At 46.1% G+C, this 22,774-nt stretch overlaps 2 protein-coding genes, 1 long non-coding RNA gene and 1 other non-coding gene across 4 annotated transcripts; 1 reads left to right on the forward strand and 3 right to left on the reverse strand.

The window, feature by feature from the left end:
- Positions 1-9,772: 9,772 nt before the first annotated feature.
- On the forward strand, positions 9,773-14,000 carry LOC140221736 (uncharacterized). Its single transcript, XR_011897407.1, has 2 exons — positions 9,773-11,067; positions 11,204-14,000. It is a non-coding gene; the product is annotated as an uncharacterized lncRNA (long non-coding RNA).
- A 1,958-nt stretch (positions 14,001-15,958) lies between these two features.
- Positions 15,959-16,051, reverse strand: LOC117846668 (small nucleolar RNA snoR26). The gene has a single exon (XR_004638395.1). It is a non-coding gene; the product is annotated as a small nucleolar RNA snoR26 (small nucleolar RNA).
- A 679-nt stretch (positions 16,052-16,730) lies between these two features.
- Positions 16,731-17,823, reverse strand: LOC117842826 (stress-response A/B barrel domain-containing protein UP3). The gene has a single exon (XM_034723350.2). It carries the CDS (start codon positions 17,666-17,668, stop codon positions 16,874-16,876), a length of 795 nt encoding a protein of 264 aa, XP_034579241.1. The 5' UTR covers positions 17,669-17,823; the 3' UTR covers positions 16,731-16,873.
- A 301-nt stretch (positions 17,824-18,124) lies between these two features.
- LOC117842825 (peroxisome biogenesis factor 10) lies at positions 18,125-22,772 on the reverse strand. The gene is made up of 11 exons (XM_034723348.2): positions 22,502-22,772; positions 22,376-22,407; positions 21,539-21,628; positions 20,694-20,788; positions 20,396-20,597; positions 20,211-20,280; positions 19,611-19,689; positions 19,262-19,395; positions 19,036-19,124; positions 18,695-18,780; positions 18,125-18,611 (listed from the first exon to the last, which is right to left on the reverse strand). The coding sequence occupies exons 1-11, from the start codon at positions 22,701-22,703 to the stop codon at positions 18,509-18,511; spliced, it is 1,182 nt and encodes a 393-aa protein (XP_034579239.1). The 5' UTR covers positions 22,704-22,772; the 3' UTR covers positions 18,125-18,508.
- Between the last annotated feature and the right edge of the window lie 2 nt (positions 22,773-22,774).

The following is a 22,774-nucleotide window of genomic DNA, read 5'->3' on the forward strand; positions in this document are numbered from 1 at the left end:
AAAATATAGCCCAAAAACGCTTATATTCTTCAGGCCAACAAGACGACGGAAACCACTGTCAAAAGACAAGACGAAGATTAACTCTGACTGAAGATTAACTCTGTTTTAGCTTTTTCACCAAGTTTGGGGGAGGGAGGGTGGGGTTATGTAATAAGAGATGGTGCTGGTGAAGTAGTCCAAGCAGGTGCAGGAAGATTGAAACATGTGGGTAATGCCTTCCAGGCTGAAGTAATGGCGTGCATGGCTGGGGCTAGAGCAGCGATTGAAAAAGGAATCAGAAATGTAGTTCTGGAGGCAGATTCTCTTATGCTTAAGCACTCCCGCGGAGACTCGGCAACCTCCGCATGGTCTCCTCGTCGTCAGCCGGGTGCTGCGCAGCCTGCCACCATCCTTTACCCGAGTGGCGCTACACCTGCTCTTCCTTCGGACTACACACCGCTGCCGGCGGCCGTGCGGCCTTCCAGGGCAGCTACGCTGGCGCCCAAGGTCGCCATGGCGCTGTCGGCCAGCGCAGCTTTGGAAGCCCTGTCGGCCAGGGATGGTACCAGTACCACGGCCCGTCACCCCAAGCTACAACTACAACCATGTCATCCAGGGATACGGCGGCCCTGTCATCCAAGGTGGATATGGATACGGCCATCCTACTATCCATGGCATCTACTGCCCCCCTGTTACACCTGGCGCCGGCCACGGTGCTACCGGCGGCAGTGGGCAGAGCATTCTCCACAACCCGGGCCGCCTGATGACTTCCGTAGCCAGGTTTCTCCTCAGGGTCGCGATCAGCACGGCAGTCAGTGGCTTTGCATTGCATCCCATGTTCTGTTTGGGTGCTGAGCGAGCTTGAATGATTGACTGCCGCACACAAGCCATCAGCTCGGCACGTAATCAGCTACTGCCTTTCTTCTTTGCGAGAAGTACCCACCAGCTATTACCTTTGCCCTTCTACTACGACTTTCTTCTTCCTCCATGCGTGGTTCCATACGCGTGTGTACATGTGATGTGCTCCATAAGCGCTTACTTAGATCGACGGCTAGCTTGTAGCCAGTCTGTACGTAATATTGTCTTTTGGTTTTCTGTTGTTTTGCTTGTGCCGTACTGAGTTATGGATACGTTTGGCATTGGCATACTGTTTTCTTTTGGACAAAGACATTGGCATGCTGCTGAGGATTCGTGGCCCCATGGGCACCGAGAGCGTACGACTGGAAGGTGGTAGCATGTTTCGGTAATGGGCTGCTGCTGCTTATTTGGTTACCTGCTTTGGGGTGTGTGCGCGCGTGCGGGTGCGTTGCGCGTCGGGCCGCCGCGGCAAGGTAGCGCGGGCCGGGGGACGGTAGGCGCTTTCAAGGGCCCGTTTGAAAAAACGGCAATAAATTTTCTTGGAGCCACAACGGGAGGGAAACGTGGCTCAAAATAAAAAAAATATAAAACTAAAACGGGGAAAATCACTTTGAAAAAACAATCAGAAACAAAAAAAAAGGATCCGAAAAATTACGAGGCACAATTTTCACTGCTCCAGACTATCAATTTCGAGCTCAACAATCAATAACATTTAAAATTATAACAACATGCAAAATTAAAAAAAGACCATCACGTAGTAAGTACGTTGTATGTCCGATGGTTACATAAGTACATATATCCGTTATTCGCGGCACAAGGAAAACAACAGAAGATCGAAAGGCAGGGTATTACACATGCCCCACACGCGAAGAATAGGCTACAAGCCGTCAATCCAAGCACAGTAGTCTGTGCGCTTATTGTACACACAGGTACATGCAAAGAGGAAGAAGAAAACCGTAGAAGATGAAGGCAAATGCAGCAGGCACATTTACACCTCGTGGTCGGCTGGATATATGAGAGATCGCAGGACCGGCGGACGTGCCGATCATTCATTCATTCCTTCTATTCAGGACCGCTGACAGGAGTTCGCCCAACGGCGATGCCAAGTCGCCGAACATGATATGGAAGAGTAACTTGGCTGTCGCAATCACAATGCTCTGTCCACTGCCGTCGTAGTTGACCTGGATGGGTGGAGGCCCGTATCCCCATTGGGTCACAGCCTCAAGGGACGGTGGTAGCAGCGGTGGCCGAGGGTTGTAGCGCTGGCCGACGACGCCGGTGGCGGTGGGCGGGCCAAAGCTGGCACACGAGATGTGTAGTTTCAAGGAACAGCAGCCGCAGCAGGAGTAGTGCCACATGGGCAAAGGATAACGGCAGGCCGAGCAGGAGTAGCCGGGTGAATAGACCAAGAAGAGGTCATGGCCTTGATAGAAAGGGGAAGGGCTACGGGCTCTCTCCGGGAGCTTTGAGCAAAGAGGGTGCATATTGTAACCGTAGCGGGTGCAGTGGTACACGAAGGTCCCTGGGGGGCAACACCCCCCGCAGATGCTGCAGCTTATCCTTCCAACATGAGGAGGGCTGCGGCTTAGCTTGAACGTCAGCGACGACTGATTCGCGGAGAAGGAGGTGGTCTCCCCAAAGCAATCGGCGCACGTGCGGTGGATGTGGATGTTGCAGGAGTCGCAGCCGTAGCCGTCGAACCCGGCGAGTTCGAGTAGGCAGATGTCGCACTGGCCACCTTCGTAATCCTTCTTCATAAGCAGGTGATATGGGTCGATAAAGCTTAGTCTTCGGTTGTTAGCCGCCATGGTGGTGTGATGCTTTGGAGAAATAGCAAGGAGAGTAGGGACGAATGGCATCGGAGGATGGAGCTAATTATATATAGTACACTGTTGCCTTAGCTTGGATCACAGCTTAACGTGTAGACCACCCGCTGGCTTGTTTTTCTTATGGAAATGTATAGTCAACTCGCTCCAGAACAACGAAATTAGCAACGGATCATTTTTTTCGTAAATAAAAGAATAATAAACCTCTTAGAGCAATTCCATGAGTTTTCAAAAAAAAATTCCCCAAAATTATATATTGGTGGCTCTTCCGGAAAAAAATTCCCCTAAAAACATATCAAAATAATTAGCCCCTAATATTCCTGTCGACCTGGCCCCACCATATCAGTTCAGAGGCAAAATGATGGTGCTCTCTGGAACTAAAGATGAAACAGATCGAACCAATATGCTAATGTTCGATGATCATTCATTCTTCAATTGATTCAGAGCTCGACGACGAGACGTGTGCGCTCGAACCTGCAGACCCTGGCCTCCGTGTACACCTTCCCCGACCCAACATTTTTTTTTTGCATGGACACTTTCGCGTGTGGTGCTTTTATTTGGCCAGCGTTTCACTAGAAAACCCACTGCTATTGCGTGCAACGAATGTGTTTTATTTTCTTATCACCTGAATATTAATTGCCCGAAGGTGATTACAACTTTGTAGAAGATGAGTGGCTGTACTCATTCCGTTATTCCGAATACTGATCAAGTGACCCCATGTAAAGGCAAAGAGTGCATCTGTCTCAAACTACAGGGCTTATACCATTTTGGTAGGAAAAGCCTTCGACCAATAATTATTTTATAATTAAGACATATTTCTTGGCACAGAATTAATGTTATTAGATCCATATTAATAAACACATAGGTGTGCTTATATTTTAATTTCGTATCACATAATGTAGTATTAGTGGAGTACTATTATCCTAACAAAACGAAATAAGTATAATAACATACAGTCAGGTTGCAGTTTCCCTCCATCTAGTTCCTAACTTCTGAGCTCTAATGCACAATCGTAGCTTGTGTAGTACAGTATAACCCTGTCTAGCTAACAAGTCAGTCATCCAAAATTTATTCCCAATAGGACAAGTGGTTCGTTGTTTAACCGACTGCGTTGTATTCAACGCGTTTTTGTACTAGAAAAACTAGATACAATTAAACTTTGTATATAGACTTGGTCGGCCTGAAGATTTCTAGCATGCCACCGGAGGAAGGACCCCGGCATTTAGTTGGGGGACACTCATCAAACATCATCTCTCCCATCCAGCCATGCGTGTACCGTTTCTCCGCACGTCACGTGTCTAAACTTAGATTAGTCTCAGTGCAAAATTTCATTATACTATTACCAAAAATACCATGTTAGTTTTACAATGAAATGAAACAGTATCTCTTAATACACAATTTCATAGACAGGCTGTAATATTTAATTTTTTTTTCATGGTATTTATGATTAGATGTGTAATGCGATGAAACCATAACATTCTCAATGCAAGTTTCATTAGGTTTCATGAGACTTATGCCAGCAAGGTGTCATGAGGAATGAAACTCCCCTCCCTCTCCTCTCATAATTAGCTTGCCAAGTCAGCAAAACTACTGACATGGTGTAGGATTTAATGTTGATAAAAATATGAAATACTCCCATAATGCCTCCTTTGATACTGGTCTTGGTAATCATCTCCTTCTCTATTAATGCATGCCGGGTTTCGTTTTGAAAAATAAAGTTAATAATGAGAAATAGAAGGAACGTTGCTTTACCGGCTAGTTATAAAGCTTGGTTCAACGAATTTGACATAAAATAGTTTTACAATTCAAAATATCTAACCGAAACTACTAATCATGGAATAAAGACTCGGTCAGCATAATCATTACTAGGATTTTGCATACTCCACTGGGATCCGTTGCAGCTAACGTTGACTGTATGATTGAGCAGACGACTGATGATTAGTTACAGTTGACTGACATTTCTCCCAGCACATACATTGTGACAGTCCGCCGTGGAAATATCCTTTTACCTATAAATAAAAAAATGCTTGCCCCTATTATCACACAAACAAAACAGAATTAGATGACACTGTTTGTAGCTTCCCCAAAAAAAAGATAACACTGTTTGTAGATGCAAGGTAACCTCCTTTTAAAAAGATCGCTACCACGAGTTTCTTGTAGTGCTTTGATTACGCTTTTCACTTGTTTTTGAGCTATGCTTACAAATAATTTAAAGGTTGCAACAATAAGCATCGTTATCATCATCAAAAACAACTACGCCCACCGTTGAGTAGTTTGGTTCACTTTGTTTCTTTCATTCTAGATGTAACTTCCTTTATTTCAATTCATATGCAACACAAAAATAATGTGTTTCTCCGCAAAAGCTTAAGAAAACTGCGATATTGTTCATATCTTCCAAGGACGGGCAGCTGCAACTGTAACAATAATGCTTAAGGCTTCCGAGAGATGGTTTATTTTTCATGAAACAATATATAGACACTCAAATAAAATGGCATGGTGTAACATCATTTATAATCAAACGAGCATATCGTACTTAGACCAGTATGTACTTCATGAGAATGTCCAATTTCTTGCTTCACTAAGTAGTAGTAATCACTGGTCACTGGACGCATGCCCAAGGCAAGATATGGAGTACACAGGCGCAACCCTGGCGGGAACTTCCTACTTTGATCCTTCATCCTTAATCATTCTTATCCATCATCTTCAGTTTCACAAGTTTTAAACCACAACTTTTCAACAACAACAACAATAAAAAAATCACTGCCACAAGGAGCCATATTCACCAATAACACCCTTTGAACTGAGATGGAACATGAAGCTCTCACCAGAGCTGGACCATCTACGGCAGGTGGCCCAATGATGAGGCCCAGCACCACATACATCTAGTAGTAGGGACACTAAAATGATTAAGGCAACGACACTGTCGAAAGCCCATTAACTATACACATGCTTCCTTCATTTTTATTTACAAGGCGCACGATAGTATAGATTCAAACTTTACGACCAATAATTTAACTATTAATTATTTATTTTTATAATATAAATTTATACTGTGATTATAAATTTATAACTATAAATAATATAAAATAAGATAAATGGAGAATTAAAGTGTTATTCGGAATATCGTGCTAAGTCATACCATCCTTTATAAACATAGACGGAGGGAGTGAGGGAGTAATTTCCAGTGAAGTGCACTTTGCCCGTTCAATTTTTAAAAGATGAAAACGTGCGGACAAGCTATATAGCCTCTCATTGGGCCACGTCATCGCAGTATCCTAACTTTCAGATCTCAAGCACCGTTTAGTTCAACCGTTTACACCGGGGCAAAGGCGCTAGGTCCTCTGGATACTTCGCGTGGGTTCTCGGTGTTGTTCCTTTCCGCTCGCGTCGTCCTCGGCATCCTAGCTCCATCCGGTCATCTCTTTCACTCGAGCAAACGCCAAGCCTGCTGCCCGTGCTACACATCAAGCGCGCCAGCGGCCATCACAGCACACAGGCCATCGGGGCGCGGTGGCGTCCCCTACCTGCCAGAGCCAGTGCGGCACTGCAGGCATTTAGCAGGATAGCGTGCGTGGATAGCGCCGGAGCGACTGGAGAGGCATTTAGCAGCTCTTTGGGCGGAGCAGGAGGCCTGCAGCTGATGTAGGAAGCCGCCATTCACCACACCAGCAACGGACGAGAAAGAATGGGCGCGCGCTAGACCATCAGGGGGTCCTCAAGATCCATCAGCGCGGCCGAAATGGAGAATGCTCCCCGTCCTATCTCCATGAAGAACAGGAGAGAGAGATCAACTGAGATGAATGGGGGAGTAGCCAGTATTGGATTGGTACTCGGTGCCAGGCGCTGCCCATGCGTCCTCACTGCCAGAGAAAGCGGTCGGCTGCAGGTAAGCACCAGAAACAGAGGGCAGGGAGAGTCCAAAGGGAGAAAACAGAGCTGGCCTACCAGTCCTAACTTCCAAGTCTGAAAAATTGAGAGAATCAAATAAACTAACCTTTTCCTACTGCTAATTTGATTAGTAGATGGGCCACCATTTCCTCTTGAATTTTGTCAGTATACAAACGTGTATAAGTACTCCCTCCACCCCAAAAAGATGCAAATCTAGCATTTTTCACACGGATCAATGAACATGTAAAATGATATATGTGCCCCTAAAAAAAAGCTAGGTCAATTTTTTTTTCGTTCTCAAGTGTTGGAAGCCTGGAACCATTTTGGTGGTCCACGGACCAGTGCACGTGACCTACAACCACCACAGCTGAAATTGCTATGGGCACCCCGTGTCCCACCGCTATTGATTTTTTTATATATCCATGCATCGGTGGATATCACATTTAGTTGGAGTTGTATTCTTTTTGGGATAAATTTCAAATGTTAGAGTTGCATCTTTTCCGGGACGGAGGGAGTACTTGGTACTCATCTCCAGACATGCCCTTCAGGTGTCTTGACACAGTGTGAGTATTTAAGCATATTTGAAAGTTGTTTTGAGATAGCAAATGTAGAAATCTCTAAATTTCTTTCTAGCGGGCGATCTAACCTCTCTCATCAGCAACAAAAACGCTGTTCTTCTTCTTCAGCACGACAAGACGAGTAGACGAAGAAAATGGATCTGGGAAATTACTAGCCGCAATCTTTACTGTTTCCGGTGTCCCCCCACAATCAGTTCCGAGCTCAAGCAATAACACCCATGAATAAACCACTCACAAAAAACAGTATGCCGCTGTCTACATTATCCATGACTCAATACACAAGAAAAAACAACAGAAAACCGAAAGACAAGATGCTACGTGCAGACGGTGCGCCTCATCACGCCCACAGTTGGCTACAAGCCGTCGATCTAACTAAGCGCTTATTGAGCGGCACAGCGATCACATGTACAGTCATATATGGAGCCATGCATGGCATGGAGGAGGAAGAAAGTCGTAGAAGGGCAAAGGCAATAGCTGATACTTCTCGCAAATTAAAGAAGAAGAAAGTCGAGCTGATGACTTGTGTGCGGCAGTCAATCATTCAATTCGAGGTCAGCCCCCAAACACAAGTTGGGATGCGAATTCGTTGACTGTCGCGTTGATCGCGACTCTGAGGAGAAACCTGGCTATGGCACTCATCAGGCCGCCCGGGTGGTGGGGAGTGCTCTGTCCACTGCTGCCGGTAGCACCGTGGCCGGCGCCAGGCATGAAAGAGGCGTAGGAGCTGCCCTGCTGGACAGGATGGCCGTATCCATATCCACCTTGGATGACATGGTAGTAGCCTGGGGTGACAGGTCCGTGGTACGGATACCACCATCCTTGGCCTGCAGGGCCTCCAAGGCTGTGCTGGCCGGCAGCTCCATGGCTACCTTGGGCGCCACCGTAGGCGTAGCTGCCCTTGAAGGCCGCCGCATGGCCGTTGCTACCCTGACCGCCGGCAGCGGTGGGCGGCGGGTCAATGGCACACCCAACGTGTAGTTCAAAGGAAGAGCAGGTGTAGCGCCACTTGGGTAAAGGATGGTGGCAGGCCGAGCAGCTCCCAGGTGATTCCGAAGAGACCATACAGAGCTCATGCTCCGGATGGAAAGGGTTACCGACTCTCTCTGGGAGCATCGCGCAGAGAGGGTGCGCGTCGAAGCGGCAGCCGAAGCAGCGGTACACGAAGCTCCCCTCAGGGCAATCCCCTCTGCAGATGTCGCAGACCCGTCCAGGGCTGCTGCGGCTTAGCTTGAGGGCGTGAGACTGGTGCGCGAAGAAGGAGATGGTCTCCTCGAAGTAACCGGCGCACGCACCGTGGAGGTGGATGTTGCAGAAGTAGCAGCCGTAGCCCCTGTGGCCGGCGAGTTTGAGAAGGCAGATGCTGCAGCGGCCAGTCTGATCATGGCTGTACTGCGTCTCCAGAAGCGGGTGGTGTGGGTCGGCAAAGTGTCTTATAGACGCCATGCTTTGGAGAGACTGAGAGACAGCAAGCTAGGAGCTGAGGCTTCGAGAATCGAGATCAAGTCGGATACTGTCTGAAATGCTACCGGATCGGAGGGCTAATTATATACTCCTATACGCGATACCATGCATTATTATGGGGCCCATTTGTTTGTTTTCGACAGAAATGCATGGTCTCATTTTTGTTGTTTCCTTATGGAATGCCAGGAAATTTGTCACAATCATAAAAGACCTGAATATATAGTCTCCTCCCTCAAGAACCTGCAAAATAGCAGCTTCTCGTTCTTGGCAGGCACGGGCACGAGCTCTTATTTGTAGAGGTTGAGAATCTTGTCCAGCTTCTCTAACGGAAGTCGATCGTTATAACTTCTAACTTTGGGGTCAGCTTTGTGCAATGAAAACGTAGTTTTGTGAAATGCAACCAATGAAAACGGGGAATAAAGATTCTTGATTATTTGCTGAGAAATATCTCGGAACACTACTGCATGATCGTAGTTTTCAATTAATGGCATGCTGGTTGTAACAATTTGTGTCTTTGTCCTTGTCCACCTCATGCGATCGAACCAAGCTGCGAACCCGGCTAAGGCCAAATTGATAGAATGAAGCAGCAAGGCATTCAGAGAGAAAAGGTGACACGGTAGCAACCACAGATCCACAATAGGTCCACCTCTGGTCAACCTCGTCGTTGTCGACATGCAAGCTTTCCCGTCCGGAAATAAATTGGGTGGGGACGGTCCCCACTAGTTTCTCGGCGAGGATCCCCTCCCATCGGGTGCCGCGTTGCTTTCTCGGTGATCCAACGCACATGCTCTCGCTCGTGCTTACACAGACGCCCTGGCTCGCAGCACAGGTTCGCACGGGCGCTCTCTCGCACCGGCTCGCACAGGCGCTTGCTCGCACCGGCTCGCAGCACAGACTCGCACAGGCGCTCGCTCGCGCCACTTAATGTGCGAATCTGATTCAATAATCCTCTTATATGGTATAAAAAGAAAGAAAAAAATAGCAGCAGAACAAAGTGCAATATGGTAATATGAAAAAACAAATTATATGGTCTATAAATAGTTGGTTCTTCTAAGACAATATAGATAAGTTTACATGTCCCAAGCGACATAGTTTAGATGAAAAATAAACATCAGTGAAAATAAATTTCTACTGTAACACAACAAGGTTACATATTTTCTTTATTTGTACATTAAGTTGAGAAATAATGTGACTTATCACAATACGAGATATTATGTCCTCAATTAAATGAATTATTTGCAATCTAGCACACACGTAAAAACTCATAATGTCAAAAACATGAAAACTCATGATGATCAAAGAACGTGAAAAAACTATATACCTGCGTTAGGTGCATTACATTGTGTGCTAGGGTAGGCACATATGACACCTTAGGTGACAAGTCAAGAACGGGTGCGACCAGCTGGGGGGTTGCCGGTCGATCTTTGTTAATTTTCGCGGAAATGATGAAGTCCCGACGGCAACATGCATATGCGTGACCGCGTGAGGCTGCGTCTCCGCTTGACGCCATGGCGACCAGCTAGCGGATCGCGACCTGCAGTGGTACCATGGGGCCGTGCGGATCGGAGCGAGCGGCAGGACCCCGTGTGCTGGTCAACGTCAACCTCGGCGCGGGGCGCGCGTGTTCTGTTCTATCCGTGGCGACGTGGTCGGCCTCGGACGTCTCGGTTTATTGCGCTGGTTTGGGTGCCAGCCGGTCGGCGCGCCGGAGAAGACACGGGGGATGTGTCGGCGTGCAGTGCAGGCCGTCCACACGGGTAGACGCTAGCTGACGGCAGGCCGAGAAGTATTGCACGTCCACGTTGGTCCGAGGCTCGGCGACGGCAGAGGGCTCCGGATCGCCTGCCGGAGCATCGTGCACAGAGGGTGCGCGTCGAACATGCACCGGATCGAACGCAGCGGTACACGAAGCTCCCCGGGGCGCACTCCTCCTCGCAGAGGTCGCACGTCCACCTGATCCCGGCGCCGCCGGCGGGGATGCGGCTCAGCGTGAGGCTGTGCCACGGGTGCGCAAAGAGGGCGATGGCCTCCTTGAAGTAGTCAGCTCACCGCGCACGCCTCGTCCGTGTTGACGCGCGGGGACTTGGAGGAAAGGTGCCGCTGCCGCGCGCGCCGGTTGTCAAGGCAAGTGACGCCGGCATGCTTAGCTTTTCTTCCTACTCATTTCTTCCAACTCGTGATCAAGAACAAATTAATTCCGTCGATCAGTCACTCAAAACATCGCGGTAATTCCTAACTTTAGAACTCCTACCTCAGGCAGTGTCCTATCTTTGCTCATATTCATTTGAAACTGCTCGTGCATCCCCATAGAACTGGTGTTTTAGGTTATCGAAACCAGTTCGTTCCAAATAATAACAGGTTCAACCACTCAAGCTCTGCTTGTTCTGACTCTTTGCCCAGCGGTCTCACCTCCGAGCTGCCTGCAAACTCCCGAGCGTCAATGGCAAAGCTGCATTGCTCTCTGAACCGAGGAACAGGCAAGTACTGATGGCCTGATGGGTTGAAACATGAACATGGTTTACACCTGGATTTGTGCATGTCTTGGTCATGTTCGATTAGTTTGCAATTGTTGTCTTTCATATTTCGATGCTCACGGTACATATCAACGGACAGTGGAATGCATATTTCTGCACAAGAGAAGCATTTTCCCAAGAGAAGACGAAACGAGGACCTCCACCAGCGTCAACTCCAGCTATACCTTGGAGAGTTAAGTGCTGCCACGGCCAATCGCCATTTCTCCTTGCGGTCGTCCATGGCTGCGCTCCTCCTGTCGAGGTTTCCCATCCCCCCAGCTCTTGGAGAGTTGGACTAGTGAATTAGCTAGGTGCAGGATGCCAGGAATGTTACCCTCACCTCGCCAAGCAACAGAAGCTGAGCAAGGCTTGTGCAGTTGTGCCTCACTGCTGGGAAAAATGTAAGCCGGCAGCAGAAGAAGAACCAACAAGCGCAGAGTTGCAGGAAACGGATGAAGCATATTGGCCCATGAGGAGGATGGAGACTGAACATGGAAGACGTGGCAAAAGAACTTGCAAAAGGATGTGAAGTACAAGTACAAGACGATGGCGAGGAAGAGAAGGGTGAAGTTGAAGAGAACAACTATAATGATGGAAGATGAAGAACAACTGGAAGTTACGAAACAGCATAAAACAGGAGAAGATCGCAATAGACAGTGAGACAAAAGGTGCAGGATTGTAAAGAAGGCAGTTGCATTATGGTGCATCCTGAGCTGGATCTTTTTTTTTGGGGATTTGCTTGGTTGAGCCAGATTGTTTTCGTTACCATGAGTTTCCTGAAAACTGGAAACAGCAATCCTTCTGTACTCTTTTGAAGGCTTGATGAAACTGGACAACGCTTGTTTGGTCCAAACAGAACGATGGTGGCTCTTTCAACCAATACATTGTGACAGTCCGCCGTGGATAAGTCAGTACTAAATTCATCTGTGAAAAATATCCTTTTATCTATACATAAAAAGTGTTTATCTCTATTATCACAGAAACAAAACAGAATTAGATGACACTGATTCTACCTCGCCAGAAAAAAAAAAGGGAGGATGTCACTGTTTGAGATGGGGCTGATGAACACTACGCGAGCCGGGATCAGCATCTTGATGAATGAAATGCAGAGGTTCATTGTCGACGTGCCCAACTCTGTCTGTTCCTTTACTTGAGGCACACATCTTGCACATTTGAAGAATGCGCTTGGTTACCCCTAACGATGAGTCGTGTGCTGTCAAAAGGACGCCGTTGAACTTGCAATGCCTGTATATTCCTCTAGTTTCCATGTCATTCAGTCGCAACAGATTCAGTTGACGCTGCTCAGATCCTCTTGCCTTAACATGAGTCACATCACATCGGAAGGGAAGTGATCAGAATCCCTGCACCAACGTAAGCAACAGAGCTTTGCCTCACATGATTCAGCGCTGAGAAGATGAACTGCGATAGTGGACACCTTGACTCGAATCAACGGCGCCAGTGGAAGGCGGAGCAGACCGTGGTTGTCGCCATCCTCTCCTCCCGGGATGCGGCGAACGCGCAAAGGCGGGGAGGGTGAGAGGGTTATGACTGGTGCGTCGTCTCCATGTTCGGCACCGGCGATGGAGTGCGGCGGCCGTGCGGTAAGTCCGGTCCTGCATTCCTGCACAGCCGCCAGCCGCTCGTTGGTGTCCCGCCACGTGCCTCTCGTCGCCGGCGACCTCCATCAACGCCGAAGCCGGGGAAAGGCCTGGAACTCCTTCATGCCGAACGGATTCTCCATCGGATGGAGGGGCGGCGACTCCTGCAGATCTGCCGTCGGCCGTCGGCCGCAGGCGACCGGAAGAAGGGCCGCGTCAGAGGGGATAGCGTTCAAAACAGTTTTGTCACGAACTCGGATCGCAACTATTAATCGCGATTATTCTCCGCGATCTAAATATATGCATATAACCCCCTATTTTGGATCGCGATCCAAATATATGCATAAACCCCCCTATTTTGGGATCTTTTTGTTTGCAAATTAGTCCAAGCTGCTATCCTCGTCGCGCTCTCCAAAGCCATGGCTACTAGTCCGCCGACGGCGACTACCGCCCTTGCCGCCGCGGGCGACATGGACTTGCCGGAGGGCCACTTCTGATCGTGAAGGAGGATCTCCCAGTCTCACCTTTTCTATCCTCGTAGCTGTTGCGTGATCTACCTCTTTTTTAAGGGGACTACGGTAGGCAAGAAGCTGACCTGAACGATTACATATATGCAACAAGATTTTAGGAAGTGAGAAAGGAGGGAGCTAAGATCCACCTCCTTTTCCTCCGTTCCATCTGACCATCTTCCCCTTCTCCGATCCCTCTCCGGCGGTGGCGATGGCGAGTTAGGCGCACTATTGCTGAATTACCGAGCCATGGCCCGCTGCGCGCCTACTTCGATGGCTGACGGGGCGGCGTATCTTCTGCGTTGACAATTTCCATCTGCGGCAAGTTCTTCATCCCACCAGCGGCGCTGCTCCTCGCCGGCCTACCTCGTCGCCCATGCATGGCCGATGGCCCCGCCGTCTTTCTCCTTCTGCACCCACGGTGCTGGTGTCGTCCTCCTCAAGCTCTCGCCGTTCTTTCAGACGCATTGTTAAGATGCTAACAATTGGAAGCATGGTACGCATTAAGATCAGAAAATCGTGTTGACAGTTTGCACTACTTCAATCCCATCTCCAATTTCATGGTTTAAGTTTAGAGCTTGTCTATTTAAATTCGATTCAGCATCGCTCGCTAGTGGCTAGTCAGCACACAGTTGACATCATCGGTTTTAGCAGCTTGATTTCCTTGATTACTTGTCGTTTGATAACTGTCCCAAATGCCTTTGCGTGTACTGTTCACGGCTGTCCGTGCTGCCTTACTTGTTACTAGTACTGATAACCGCATTTGGTGGGAGAACTTTTATTTTGCTTACCTTTTTGTGTGTTACTCTTACTTTGCAACAGAAGCAATATGTCAGCTTGTATGGATGTCTATTTACTAAAAGAAAAGCATGAGAAAAAGCTGGCAAATAATCCATATGGATTTCTTAACGGTGATTCTGAAAATCGTTGTACGCTTAATAACCTAGAAAATTCAATTAAACCAGGATTCACCATGACCCTAGGTAAGGTACGGCTGCATGCATGCGACAAACACGTACGGATTGCAGGATTGGATACGTTTTGACAGATGTCTTCCGACTTGAATGGGTATTAAGTGGCAATGGGGTGTTGGGTTCCAGGACATCATCGAATGTTTAGATACCTATTAATATAGGTTAATTATAAAACTAATTGCATAAATGAAGGTTAATTCGTGAGATGAATCTATTAAGACATCGAATGTTTAGATACCTATTAAATATAGGTTAATTATAAAACTAATTGCATAAATGAAGGTTAATTCGTGAGATGAATCTATTAAGCCTAATTAATTCATAATTTGACCATGTGGTGCTACAGTAAATATGTGCTAACCATGGATTAATTAGACTTAATAGGTTCATCTTGCAAATTAGCCACGGTTTATGCAATTAGTTTTATAATTAGTTCACATTTAATCTTTCTAATTGGTATTTAAAGACTCGATGTGATCCGAACTAAAAACATGGATTCAAACACGCTGCAGGAATGTTCACAATACGAGGATGAGTTTCACAAAAAATGGAAACAGCAATCCTTCTATACTCTTTGAAGGTTTCATGAAATTGGACAACGCCTGTCCGTCCAAACAGAGCGACGGTGGCTCTTTCAACCAATACATACATTCTTGACAGTCCGCCGTGGATAAATAAGTACTAAATTCATTTGTGAAAATATCCTTTTATCCATACATAAAAAAATGCTTGCCCCTATTATCACACAAACAAGACAAATTTAGATGACAATGTTTGTACCCTGCAAAAAACAAAAAAGATAACAAAGGTTGTAGATGCAAGGCAACTTCCTCCAACAAATAAAAAGATCGCTGCCACTAGTTTCTTGTAGTGCTTTGCCTATAATTTTCACTTGCTCACAGATAAAGTAAAGGTTGCAACAATAAGCACCATTATCATCATCAAACAACTAAGCCCATTGTTGGATAATTTGGCTCAATTTGTTTATTTAATTCTAGATGTTACTTCCTTTATTTCAATTCATATACAAACAGAAATAATGTGTTTCTCCAAAAAAGATTAAGAAAACTACGATATTGTTCAAATTGTCCAAGGATGGGCAGCTGCAATTGTAACAATGCTTCAAGAGGTGCAGCATCATTAATTTAGTAGTAACCACTAGACGCATGGGCATAGCAAAATATGAGATGCACAGGCGCAACCCTGGCAGGAACTTCCTATTTTGATCCTTCATCCTTAATAATTCTTATTCATCCCACTATAATCTTCACTTTCATAAGTTCAAAACCACAACTTTTCAACAAAAAAAGAATCACAGCCAAAAGAAGCCATTATTCACCAATAACACCCTCTGAACAAGATTGACCATGAAGCTCTCACCAGAGCTGGACATCTATGGCAGGTGGCCCAATGATGGGGTCCAGCATCACATATATCTAGTAGACACTCAAATGACTGAGACAATGACACTGCCAAAAATCCATAACTATCAACATAATTTCTAGTACAAGTACACTCTGCCCGTTCAATAATAAATGATTGTTCTGCATTTGTGTCTATTGTATATAGTTTCATGGAAAGTATATCACCATTTGAAAACCTAGCAGCTTTGTTAGAATTGCACTTACCAGTCCTCTCTGCAGACAAGGCCAACAAATATTCACCTAAACACAGGATTCATGATTGATCTCCGAACCCCGAGCAAAAGTAGAATAAACACTTGCAATAATTGAAATCCTCCAATCAAAATAAGAATATAAACTCTTAGAAATGCGAGCATCTCAGACAACTTTCCCCAATGATTTCTTCACCGCGCAGCTCAAAGTGCAAGGATGAGTAAATTTGGATGTAACATCACTGATGCTCTGAGGAAAACAAACGGAAGAATTTGACAAAAAAAAATCAAATCCCACAGCACAAAAGCTGATAGCTGGAAATCATGATATGATTATCCCAGTACTCACTGTTCCTGTAGCAAGAGAGGATCAGCCAGTGGGCTTCGAGGTTTCCATTGCGATTTACTTTTCACATAACTATTTCCAAACACTCAAATGAAATGACATGGTAGAACATAATTCCAATCAAAATGCGATTTTAAAGACTTTGTGCAGGCAGACTGTACTTATACTGGCAAGTACTTCACACGAAAGATTGACAAATGTGCAATGCATATCACATGAAAGATTGAAAGAATGATAAATGGGCACAGCAATGTTTGAACCATATAGCCAGACGGTTCATTTCCGCGGGAAGATGCTCAGGGTTCAGAGATCAATCATGAATCCATGGATTTAGATGAATATTAAGGTTTGTTGGCCTTGTCTGTAGAGAGGACTGGTAAGTGCAGTTGTGACAAGGCAAATTGTTAGTTATGGATTTTCCAGTGTCATTGTGTCAGTCAGTTAACATAATATACTAGGTTTTCTCCCATAAAATCAAGCAAATTGTGGTAAACTCAAGAGGATTGGCAAGCATTATGAAGGCTTTCGACCTTCATATAACCATATGTAGGCTGACATGCAGGATCCAGGTCAAGATCGTCAGACTTCGATCCTTCATCCTTAATCAAGGGAAGGAAAATTCTTATTCGTCCAACTGCCATGCTCAATTTCACAAGTTGACAACCAGAAGGGGTACATTATTCCCAAATCTCCAACGCACTCGGAACTGAAATCAAACCTGAAACCTCTCAGAGACTCGCCGGCGATGGAGCCCCTCCAGCAGCCTCGACCACGAAGTCCAGCACAACCACCTCATCGAGAAGTGGCCTGACCGCAGCCTTGGCCTCCTCGACCTTGCCGTCCCCTTCCACCGCGTCCAGCTCCTCCACGCTGTCGAACACTGCCACCATCCCGAACTGGTACCCCTTGGCCCGCGCGGGGGAGAAGTTCTCCCCGAAGCTCACCTTGGCGCCCTTCGCCTCCCCGGCGGCCTTCGTCGCCGCGGCCACCTTCTCCACGAGCTGCGCGACCTCCACCCCCTCCTTCACCTTGGCGAGCGTGAGCCGCACGGCGCTGCCGGGGCTCACGGGGGACGGGAGCTCCGCGGCGTTGACCCAGTCGACGGCGGTGGTGTCGAGGGCGTTGGGGAGCACGTGCCCCTGCACGGCGGCCACGTGCGCCGGGTGCGCCGCGTAGGACGCCAGGTCCTGCTTGGTGGCGTAGCGGGAGTGGAGGAGGTGGGTGGGGCCCAGCGCCTCCGCGGCCGGGGAGCAGAGGCGGAGGACCGGGCCCGCGTGGATGTAGGCCAGGCCCGGGACCTGCGTGGCGAGCGCCTGCAGCGAGGAGACCATCGCCGCGGCGGCGCCCGAGGCGACCGCCTCCGGGCGGGCCTTGAGGAGCACGATGTGCTCGACCGGGGCGGCGACCGCGGAGGAGGAGGAGGACATGGCGGCGATGCGGGTGCGGAGGGCGGAGGAGGGAGGGGCGATGCGGCGGAGGGTGGGGAGGTGGAGAGGGGATGAGAAGGCTTTGAGGCAAATCATGGTTGGGTTGGTGTGACAAGGGGAGGGTTAAAGATGCAGTGGCGGAGCGCGCCGGTGGTTTAGTGAGACAGTGACCTGACGAAGCTGAGAGGCAAGTTGGCTTTATAATGGTGAGCTCGCTTGGCACACGGCGGGGCGCGGCGGCGGCGGCTGGTTTGCTGCGGCCAGTGTGCTGTGTTGACGAGCAACTGGCACTCCAAAGTTCACTTGTTTCCAAAGTTTTAACCGCAGAGGACTGATTCTGGTTGTTCACTTGTTTCCAAAGTTTCCTACAGAAGAAATCGGCACCTCGAGGCTCCGTACTTGAACTGGCTGTTGGCTGGTCAATGGCCCCAACAACCGTGAGCAGAATGCTAGGCGACCTGCACGAACCGGCACCTTTTGTAGCGCATGAAATCCACTGATTTGGAATAAGCAAAGTTACAAGAAACACGGGGGCATAACAGATCGGTCACAAAAAAAATATAAGATGATAGGTATAGAAAAAATCGAAATACCACATTGTTAATAGCTCTATGATTCGAGCCAGTCATTGTTCTACTCTACAAAATTCACATCGGTGCCCAGAATGTGCATAATACAAGACATCTATCTGTGCTACAAATAAATAATTTCTTCTGTGTGGTTCCTAGTGCTCTTTGCAGTTTCAACTCTGCAACATTATTACCATATGCAACTTTGTCTGGTCCTCAACCTCTTGAAATGGTCTCGACCTCTTCTTCCTCTTTCAGTATATGAAACCAGTTCAGCATGCAGATTTCTGGCCGAACTATGGTCTAGAATCATCATTTTGATGCCAGTAAAGAATAGTATGGCCTTGCTACTGTAAGAAATGATTTGCTAGAAATCTGAATGATATATACAGATCAAACTCGAATGAGTAATCGGAGTTCGGCATAGTGGGCACTCAGGTTTCTCATTGCACCACTCCATTATGCAATTCCTGCATGGAATGTGATGAGTTATCAAACCTTTCAAGAGGGTGCAGGAACTAACATCAGTTTGCTTCTAAATATAAGTTTTTACCAGCAGAAGACATGTCCACAGGTCGTGGCAGTAGGATTTTGCCGGGTACCGAGACATAGGGTGCATTTACTCTTGCCACTGGAAGCCTGAACAATAGACATACAGTACAACATAAGCTTTACAATCCATAATAACCTTTAAATGTAACTTCCGTGCATTCAACTGCTCATTTTCTAAATAAATTGTTCTGCCGTGTCTACCTAAGGAACAACATGGTACTACAAACCTATTGGCTTCTGTAAATATCTAGCTTAATTAATGGAGTATCACACAATTTTCTATGGTCTTACACTACAAAAAAAAGGTCAAAATACTCGACATTTATCTGACAAAGCAAATACCTCTGAATGAGAAGCCACATCTGCAGCTTTACCACCACAGATGTCACTGATGACATGTCCATCTTCATTCAAAACAGGGACGCCTCGACCTGGTTCACCATTGACAAAGACAAAAACAGAACCCAGCACTTGAGCATTTATATCATTGTAACTTGTGAGTAAGTAAAACTCTAAGTTTTAGCATAAGAGCAAAGAAGATAGACAAACTCAACACAAGAGAGTGCACCTGTAGACGATGGATAGCTTCCAGATGATATCTGGTTAATGGAACTAGCTATGGATGATATGTTGCTTCTTCGGAGTCTTTCGGCGCCAAGAATACACAGCTGAATCAACAGAAAAATACCCAAAATCTGATACCTGCAAAATGTTGTGAGCTAATTTTTATTTGCTGGAGAATTTCAATCTTTCGAAAGGGAAATAATCTATGTGAATATGATAAAAAGTACTTGAGATCTGCAAATTCATTTGTTGACATGCAACTTCATGGCATTGATAGCCGTCTAATTTGTTTGCATTGTATGCAAGTCTGTGCTGTATTAGCAAACTAGATGAGCGAAGAGGTAAAAAAATACCTAGGCCTCTGATTCATTGGCTTGCCAATGAATACATAACGAATACCAGCTGCTCGCTTTGGCAAATGATAGTACAGTCCTACACCAAAGGGAGCATAAAAAATTCAATAAAATGTCACAAAGATAATACTGATATATACAGTGATAAATAAGATGACATGATCAGTTCTCTCTCTCTTTTTTTCCTCTCGGGCACGATGATATGATCAGTTCTTATTGAAGCAATGTCACCTTATGGTAGTGTTGCTGCCCACTGTAGGTGCATTGAATGAACGAATTCAAATGCAATTTTTTTTTCTAGAATGACAATGAAATGTTCAGATATGCAGCACATTTTGACAGTAAATTGCACAATTCTTTCGAAGTACTATGTTAGATAGCTTATGACAAAACAGATCTTAGAAGGCCAAGTCCAGGCATTTCCATTTGCCTATTAGCTCACAATTAATTCAGGTTTCATGAGTTTAAAGTTTTCATCAAGCAGGATGTGGAAAAGAGAACTCTTTGGTCTTTACCCTCCGATCACAAATCTACAATCCACGGGCTCAACCGTATATATAAATGAGAACGGGATTTTACAGTCTATTGCACATGGCTTACCTTCAAAATAGAATAACATTAGGTTTGTTCGGATAGCCAACTGTATAAAGTCTTGAGCAAATGGCAGCATCTAAGAACAGATAATAGACAGCATAGAGGTATTAGGAAAGAAAGCATTATTTTGATCATTTCTCAATGAGTGTGATAAAATACAGATGAAGATAGCAACTTGAAAACTTTCTTACTGAAGGCCATTTCTGAAGAACCCATTGCCACAAGGCATGAACTCGTCCTCTCAACCTTGATAAAGCAGAAACACTCAAGCTTCTTGATGGAACATGATTATTTGTGGTGGACTGTGCAATGCCACTACTAGAATTATCACTTTCAAGGTGATCATCAAACTGAGATTCATTGAGGGCAATACTACGTGCAACAATTCTGGAGCTGTTAAATCATTATGGATGTAGAAAAAAAAGACAATCAGCTTTTTTTCTGCAAGAGAATAGTGGTCGAAGGACAGACAAACTAATAGTTTCAAACCTGATTCGTTCAGCAAGATAGGGCACAGTAGTTTGATACAAAATGAAAAGGATCCGCCTAGCTGGTGTAGGTGGAAGTCCATGCAAGGTTGCAACCTGAACAGTACAGCATAGACAGCATCAGCATATTAGCATTGTATTATTGTGAATAACTCTTTTTTCGGGCTTCAAATTTCTAGATGACAGAACAAATAAATTAATAGTTTCACAAGCTATTACATCGAGTCTTATCTTATCATTTGCTTGGTTGGACCTTTCAGCGTTGTATTTAAATTCAGGTGCAAAGCAAAGTCTCAACAGAAGTCATATTTACTTAATCACAATATTTTGGAAATAAGTTTATCTGGTGGGAGGAGGTGGTACTCAGATACCTTCTTTGGCTGCTGGAGGGTGGTTGTGCGCTAGGAGAGTGTTTGGGCTAAACCTGTCCATGGTAGCAAATCTGCCCCAAAAGCATACTAGCACTCTGGTAATTCAAGTTTTGGGGTAGTAACTGAAGTTTGGGGGGGGGGGGGGGTATAATAACCAGTTTTAGTTCAAGGGTTATGTGCACTTCCACAAAAGTATAGAGGTATAATAATCAGTGTCAGTTTGAAGAGGGGAAATTTTGCCTTGTTCCATGATTTCTGCTATTGCTATGCAAAACGAAACAATCGCGCATGTCCAGTACTTGAGGCAATATGATGAAGCATAATAGGGCTTAAAAATATAAAGCTAAAGAGAAGCAGCAACCATAAAACATACTGCCAGATCAAATAGCTGCACAGCAGAAAAGAAGGGGTAGAAGAGCTTCACCCTTTCTGACAGAAAATAAAAATATCGCTAAAGAAGAAAAGGAGCTATGACCTGAGATATATCACAATATTCTTCTCCGAGTGTTTGCTGACCTGAACCAGTTGTTAGCAAGTAATAAAGGGACTGACCAAGCAATTTTATCTGTGAAAGATTAAAATCAATGTAAGTCAATGCTACATTTTATTACTTAAACAGAACAATGTAATCTCCACTGGACAATATAGTAAATACTTGGGCAGAAAAATTAAAACTTGAATTCACATGGAATAAAAACATTTCACTCAAATTAACAGAAAAGGGCCTTGCAGTTGCAACAGCTCTATGAAATGCAACCACCACCCACCACCCTACTCTACTGAGATGACATATGGCTCTAGTGCCGTTTACAAATTATTCGATCAACAACCAACTGGAAGCATTAATCATGATTCCTGAAGGACATTAGCTCAATGTAATGCAGACGAGCTGTATCAGCCATAGCACCTCTCTTCAGAATAAAAGTTTAAGCATTACAGGAATTTATAAATTTACAGTTTCTAGGTACCCCCACTACAGATATGGTTGCCCGAATTGAAAGCATGCAGTCTAACTAAATCTGTTTTCCTCCAAGCAAGCATATTAACTAAGTTTTCAGCTAGCTTCATGGTAATTGACAGCTAGACCAAAGTATGAAGTATTCAAATCTAACAGCATCCAATAGCCAATCCAAGAGCAGAATGGTATAGCCAAGCATACAATACTGATAGGCTCCATATGCTCTGGCCCAAAGTGTATTTAAACAGACCAAAAACCATCTGCGTGATTCCTACAGAGCAGAGATCCCAGTAACAGAACCAATTGCCACTGGTTAAGTCGAAGAGCATGCCAACATAGCCAACGAGCTCTCACCTCATTCTGATAGGCAACAGCAACCCTGGTACCTGTATCATCATCATCACAGGCCAAAACACCTCAAATCACTATCAATTGCACAAAAAAAGCTGTGTTTGGGCAAATTGGAGAGTCCTCGAGTACCGAAGAGGTGTCGAAACGCGTCGCGGCAGGCCTCGGTGACGTGCGCTGCGTAGCTGTCGTCCTTCTCCGCCGCCCGCATGATCTCCGGCTGCGCCGCCCCGGGGAACCTCCGCGGACGCGCGGGCGCACGGCTCCCGGAGCCGAAGCCAGCGCCGCCGTGGGAGCTGGGGCCCGCATCGCCGGCGGGGGTGCCTGCTCGCATGTCTCCTCGCCCTGTGGACTCCCGCACGCGATAGAGTTCCAGAGCTTCAGAGAATCAGAGGAAGGGAGCTC

This window comes from Setaria viridis, chromosome 2 (assembly GCF_005286985.2).
Source record: "Setaria viridis chromosome 2, Setaria_viridis_v4.0, whole genome shotgun sequence".
In the NCBI taxonomy this organism is placed as follows: domain Eukaryota; kingdom Viridiplantae; phylum Streptophyta; class Magnoliopsida; order Poales; family Poaceae; genus Setaria; species Setaria viridis.

Bases quoted from the DNA above. Each gene is read 5' to 3' on its own strand.
- LOC117842826 (XM_034723350.2), bottom strand. From the start codon at position 17,668: ATGATTTGCCTCAAAGCCTTCTCATCCCCTCTCCACCTCCCCACCCTC.
- LOC117842825 (XM_034723348.2), bottom strand. From the start codon at position 22,703: ATGCGAGCAGGCACCCCCGCCGGCGATGCGGGCCCCAGCTCCCACGGC. The intron at 21,629-22,375 runs GTGAGAGCTCGT...AATCTTTCACAG, and splicing joins CTGTTGCCTATCAGAATGAG to ATAAAATTGCTTGGTCAGTC. The intron at 20,598-20,693 runs GTTTGAAACTAT...ATGATTTAACAG, and splicing joins TATCTTGCTGAACGAATCAG to CTCCAGAATTGTTGCACGTA.